Here is a 6170-nt window from a genome sequence, read left to right as displayed (position 1 = left end):
ACCCCTGTCCTCAAACAGACATCCAGCATGAGATTTTAGAAACTAAAAGCTGGTAAGAGAGAGGAAGGAAGGTGGGAGAGCGTTCTGCCCCTCCCATCTGGCATCCGCCTGGGAAGTAAACCCGGATGTAGGATGCCAGGCTGAGTGTCCAGCAGAAAGGGCTTCTCTGGGCAACACTTGCTTGCCTGCTTCACCAGGGTGATAATGTATGACTTGGCACCAACCACATAATCAAAAATAAATCTCTTGAATGACCATGGCCTGCTCTGGGTCCCACTGGATCTTTAACAAGCCTGTCCACTGCTGGGAGAAGGGCCCACTGCTGTGTCCCACAACCTATCCATGTCCTCCCCCATCCAAAAGGACACAGGGTATCACAACAGCTTCTATTTTAGGAAAAATAGTTTAATTTGTTTGGTACCTCTTTTCTAGATGAGGTTCCCTTCTTGATGTAGGGCCCCTACCACTGCTCCCCCAAGCCTGCTGGGAAGAGCAGCCCCTCTCTGCAGGACACCTACTCACCCCAGATGACTCCCCTCCTGGGAGGCCTGTTCTGGGTCTAGGCCTTAGTGGGACCATCATTTTTTTGTTTCTTCAAAAAGTGGTCCGAACACTATGCACGCCCCTTTTCTGGATGCCATGGGACCAGCCCATACCACTTTCTCCTCTTAATTAAATAGTCCATTAAATAACCTTCGGCACTGCAGACAGATGTCACAGCAACAAGCTCGTTCCTTCACTGGGCTCCTACTGCCCCAGGGCCTCCAGCCTGAGGAGATCTGGCCCCCACGAGAGCAGCCAGGGGCATGGCCTCTTCTCAGACCCGGCCCGCCCCGTTACCCCTCCCCACACAGGCGAGGGGGAGTCCAAGCTGAGCGCGCTGGCACCAGGCACCCCACAGCCGTGCCGGGGGTTGCTCAGGCAGCAGAGTGGGCTGACTGATGATGAGTACAGCCCCTGCCCAAGTCAGAAGTATGTGAGGTTCTTGACTGCTCCAATTTCCAGCATCCGTTTGATGGCCAGAGCCTCTTGGGAGACGTTGTGGCCTGACCCCTGTGGAGACGGCCAAGAAAGCACACTGAGAGACTCCTAGGGACGTCCCTGGCTCAGGGGAGACTCCCTGGCCCCCCCACAGCTCCATGCACTGGGGCTCCCTTCCTCATGCGGCCTCTCAGAAGAAAAACCACCTGTGAGGCCGAGTACAGAGGATACTGGTCTGGGGACCCAGAAGCCCTGGTGCCAGCTCTGACTCTGATGACTTCACCATGAGCCACTTAATCACCCAGTGTCCCAGTTTGGTCTGCCCACCCAACTTGCCGGCAGGGGCCACTTACTGCCATAGACTTGAGCGTGATCTGCTCATAGTAGTGAATGGTCTGCTTCCTGTTGTGGGCATCTGGGTAGCCAAAGCCAGCAATGTGCACCACGTCACAGAGGTGGAGGGCCAGGGTGATGGCCAGCAGGCCTGTGGTGGGCTTCTGAGGATCAAGGAGGGAGTAAGCGTTAGAGGCGCCCCGCTCCTTCCAGCATCTTTTCAGCCACTGCTCGGCAACAGGAGTTTGCTACCCTGGAAGGGGCACTCTTCTGTGCTGTCCAGAATGGCAGCCACCACCATGGCTAGCACCTGAGTGACTGACTGGGGCTCCTGCAGCTGAATGGCTGAATTCTTAATTTTATTTAATTGAAATTGAAATAGCCTTATGTGGCTCAGAGCTACCATACCGCACAGTACGGACGGAGACGCTGAGGCTTACAACTGTTAAGCGACTCCCTAAGGGATGGAAAGTTCCTCTCGGAGCCTCAGAGAGCCTCACACCTTTCAGAAGACCCGGGGTCCCCATGCTCACGGACTGTGTGCGCTTTATGAGGTGGGCCCGCCCCCTCGGTAAAATGGAAATGGTAAGACTTTTCCCTCCACCTTATGGGATGCTCAGAGGACCTCGCTTCCTTCATCCCAAATTCATCCACAAGGGTGGACAACCCGGTCTCTGAACCTCACAAATGTCCCCTTCTTCAACTTCTGCCTTCCAGCCCGCTTCAGCTGGCCAGGCCTCCTGACACCAGGCTTCTGCCAGCATCTGCTTCTGAGCTCTGCTATTGTTTCATCTGTCACCTCCTGCCTGGGCCTGCGTCTCCCCCTGCCACTCAAACCATCACTGCGCTACCGCATTCCATCCAGACCTTCCCAAACCACACTTCCATCGCCTTCCTGCCAGCTCAGCCCCGACAAGGGCTCCTTAACCTCACCAAACTCTCCTCTCCCCGTAATCTACATGTCACCGCCCACCCAGTTGTCCAAGCTGGAAAACTAGATGTCACACATTCCTCAGTTTCACTTGTAAAGTAAATGTTGTAGCAGGAGAATTCTAAGATGACTCCCAATGACCCTCGCCCTTGAGAGTGTGTGTGAAAACTATGGCTATGATGAGATGTATTACAGTCTGCTGTATGCTTTGGATGGCACAGTTGACTGTTAAAGCGATAATCCCGGTGAGCTTGACCTAATTTCATGAGCTCGTATATTTGGGTCTAGAGCAGTGAAGGAAGTCAGAGATGGGAAGCACAAGAAGGATTTGTCCTACCTGAGGCCGGTCTGAAGATGGAGGGAACACACGGCAAGGAATACGGGTGGCCTCAAAGAGCCGAGAGTGCTCCCCTAGCAGGCTGAGAGCCAGCAAGAAAATGGGACCTTGGTCCTGCAGCCACAAGGGACTGAATTCTTCCCACAAGAATGAGCTTGGAAGTGAACCCTCCACCCCAGCCTCTAGACAAGAACTCAGCCCAGCTGCCAACTTGCTTCCAGCCTTGTACAGGTATTCTCCGCTTTTCCAAAGTTCGTGTTATACCACTTTGCTTTTACAAAAGACCTACAGAGGTACCTGTTTGCTAACCAAAAGAAATTCGAAAAGGATTCTCACTTGTATGAAGAAAGGTGAAAAGCGAACATAGCGTTCAGCATTTGTTTTGCAGTGAGAGGGGCCCTGCCAAGCATCTCATCCAGGAACCACACCCAGCATCAAGCTTCCAGAGCTCTGAACTGGGCCTGCCAGCATCTGGGCTTCATCTAAGGTTTATCTGGTACATCTGTTAGCGACATGTATCCTAAGGATCAGAAAAGCCTAAGAAAGCTTATCAGGGTGTCATGCTTAGCATAAAACTGGATGTCATTAAGCACTTCAATTGTGGGGCAGAAATAAAGACATAGATAACAATGGTAATTTCTTCTTTGTTTAATGCCATTTCAGCATACAAAAGGCTTCACAGGATCGCTCTACTTGCAGATGGTGGGGGAACCTGTAGACCTACCCTAGGCAGAGAACCCAGCTACCCTGTGCTGGACTTCTGACCTATGGAAGTATGAGCAGATACATGAGTGTTGTTTTAAACTAAACTGTGGTAATTTATTAGGCAGTGACAGGAAACTAACACAGATTAAGCCCATCCCTTCTGCTTCTCTTCCCATCACAGGAGCTGGGTCCCAGCCCTCCTATCTCTGCCTCCCTCTCCCGCCCTCACTTCTGCCTCAAGCCCTAAGCCCTCACTTCTGCCTCATGCCCCATCGGGTCTTAAATGCCTCCAGACTGCCCCTGTGCCTCCACCTGCAGTAGAGCTCAGTGCAGGGGCGTGTCTGGTATTGTCAAATGACATACCTTTCCCCAGTTCTCTGCCTGACCGCCCAGCCGGGAGAGCCCTGAAGGCCCAACTCCAGCACCACCCCCTCCAGGGAGGGCCTCTGAAACAGCCCGGAGCACCAGCCTTCCCGAGATCCCACAGCTCAGGGAGCAATCTCTGCTGGGCATTTTGCTCTCCATGAGGACACCTGTGTTTATTCTTCAGCCCGCACGTCCTTAGGGCAAGGAGATGCCCTACTCCTCACATTCCTGGGGCCAGGCACTGAGCAACCACACAGCAGGCATTCACATATGAAGCCGAATCACAGTAGACACTCAGTAAAGACAAATCATTTCTTCAAAATTTGGCAAATATTTATTGAGCATCCACTGTCTCAATCTCCATGATAAGCCTATTACACAATTATCTTTCTAAAACCTCCAGTGACCTTCAAAGGTCAGTACTAATTTACACCCATTCTACAGATAAGAAAACAGAGGCTCTAGTGGCTGACTTGCCCAAGGCCACACAGTAAGTGACAAAGCACATCCTGTCTATTTCTGCTGGTTACCTCTGTCCACTTGCCCACACAGCTTCTCTGAGGCTCAAAGACATGCATTCAAGTCCTCAGGAAGCTACAAGCTAACATCCACCAGCCGAAGACCACTAAGGGCACTGAGAGCTAAACCATAACTTGGAAAACTGCATCATGACTCCAAAAATTGACCATGACATGCAGGTCAAACTGCAAGCTCAAATTCTCAACTCATCAGACCAACATGTAAAACCACAGATAAAGTAATAGCAACTGCACAGGCTTGATTGTTCTAAAGATAAGACTGTGACTGTCCCAGCAACGCCTCAGTTTACAATTTTTAATCAACGCCTGCCACAACCACCCTCTAATCCAGCCGCAAGCTCTGTACACCCTCCCATGACTCCATTTTGGAGATGGCCCACAATTCTCAAGCTAGTGCTCCCCGCACTGCTGTGGCAAGCTAGTAACTCTAAATGACTGCAGGTGTGTGCCTGAAGGCTCTGCTCCCGCCCATACCGCTCTAACAGTGCTATTCAAATGGGAGCTGTGATCTCTGTTATTACTCTCCCCTCTCACGGGGTCCCTTACAGCTTCCTAAGTCTCTGGGACATCCCACCTACTTCCCAGCCACAACCCCTGCCCTCTGGCCACCAGCCCACACCATCACCTGCTTGATCTTGCGCGGCTGCTGCATGGGCAGGCTCAGCAGCCTGTCAGCCGCGATCTCCATGAAGAAGGGGTTGAGAATCCGAATCTGTTTGGGGTTGACGTCCCAGATGAGGGGAGGCTGTTTCCAGAAGCCCTTTCGCACCTGGGGGGATGAGGTTGGGAGGAAGAGATGGGAGTGGGCAAAGACCTGCTTCTCAAGTCCAGCCTGGTGGTCCTCAGCCAGGGGATAGGGACCCGGTGGTGGCAGAGAGACCTCAGGGGGAGAGGAGAGGAGTGAGGCCTGCACCAGAGACAGGAAGGGAGAGCAGAGGGCGGAGCAGGCAGAGAGCAATGAGGGGCACCCCCAGGGGAAGCCAGGTGACACAGTGTGTGGTACAAGGTCCAACCACTCCCACTTCTAAGGATCTCCACACAGGTGGAGGCGCTCAAGTTTGAGATTGTGTAACTTCTGCCAAACAAGCCAGATTAGACAGCTCAGCCTTGGACTACATGATAAATAGACACAGTAGACTTTCTGGGGACCGTCTGGAAGGACCCAGATCTCAACTACCCTAACCTGCCCCTGCCTGGAGATACTACTGCTGGCTCCTTGGCTCTCGGGTTCTTCCCGGCAAACATAACTTGGCAGCTTTTCTGTCCCAGGCAGCCTGGAGCTTGGGGAGCCCTTGGTTGCCGCCTGACTCCTGCAGGCACCTGGGCCCTGGCTGCACGCGGGCTGTCGGAAGCCCCGCAGAAGAGAGTTCTCAGCTCCCATCTCCATCTCTACGGCTGCAGAGCAACATTACGAGACAGGAGGCCTTGACTCGGACAGTGTCCCCACTTCAGCCTCAACCCCTCCCCTTCTCCCTCCTTACCCGCTTCTTATCACTCAGGATGGTCTCAATCCAGTGGAAATCCATCGCCTTGAAAGCTACCAGGACGAGGAGTGTGTCGGGGTTGTTCTCCACTTTGGGGTTGAAGTGGGCGGATTCTGGGTAGAAGAGCCGCATGGTGGTCTTGGAGCCCACGTCACCCTCATAGCCAGCCACCGGGGCGTTGTTCAGTCTGGGAGGTGGGAGGAGGAGGCCATCACCTAGGGCCCCCCTGGGCCTGTCTATAGTCGCTCCCAAACAGCAGAGGGCGGAGGCGCCATACAGACCTGATGACCATGTCGTACTTGTCAATGGCGTCTCCCAGCGAGCTGTTGCGCAGCCGGTGCCCGTTGCCCACCACCACGCAGCGGCGGCACTTGAGGCTGCCGTGGGAAGAGGGTGCTCAGACACAGAAGCCACCGCTGCTCCTGCCCTGGCTCTGCCCCTGGCCTGGCTCAGAATCCCTCCCCAGGCCTCTCAGCCCCTGGCCCCTAGAGACC

At 53.7% G+C, this 6170-nt stretch overlaps 1 protein-coding gene across 10 annotated transcripts in view; it reads right to left on the bottom strand.

Annotated features, from left to right (window-relative positions):
• Positions 1–384: 384 nt before the first annotated feature.
• Positions 385–6170, bottom strand: part of ST3GAL4 (ST3 beta-galactoside alpha-2,3-sialyltransferase 4) — a 36520-nt gene continuing 30734 nt past the window's right edge. For all 10 annotated transcript variants that reach the window (XM_066365204.1, XM_066365199.1, XM_066365202.1 and 7 more), the window contains exons 7-11: positions 5958–6053; positions 5674–5863; positions 4818–4961; positions 1335–1478; positions 385–1053 (exon numbers count right to left, since the gene is read on the bottom strand). In XM_066365204.1, the coding sequence (XP_066221301.1) occupies positions 967–1053; positions 1335–1478; positions 4818–4961; positions 5674–5863; positions 5958–6053 (661 nt within the window). In that variant the 3' untranslated portion in view covers positions 385–966. The remainder of the gene's footprint in view (positions 1054–1334; positions 1479–4817; positions 4962–5673; positions 5864–5957; positions 6054–6170) is intronic.

Source organism: Saccopteryx leptura, chromosome 2 (genome assembly GCF_036850995.1).
Source record: "Saccopteryx leptura isolate mSacLep1 chromosome 2, mSacLep1_pri_phased_curated, whole genome shotgun sequence".
NCBI lineage: Eukaryota > Metazoa > Chordata > Mammalia > Chiroptera > Emballonuridae > Saccopteryx > Saccopteryx leptura.
The sequence above is the reverse complement of the archived record's forward strand: the minus strand, read 5'-3'. Positions and strand labels throughout refer to the sequence as shown.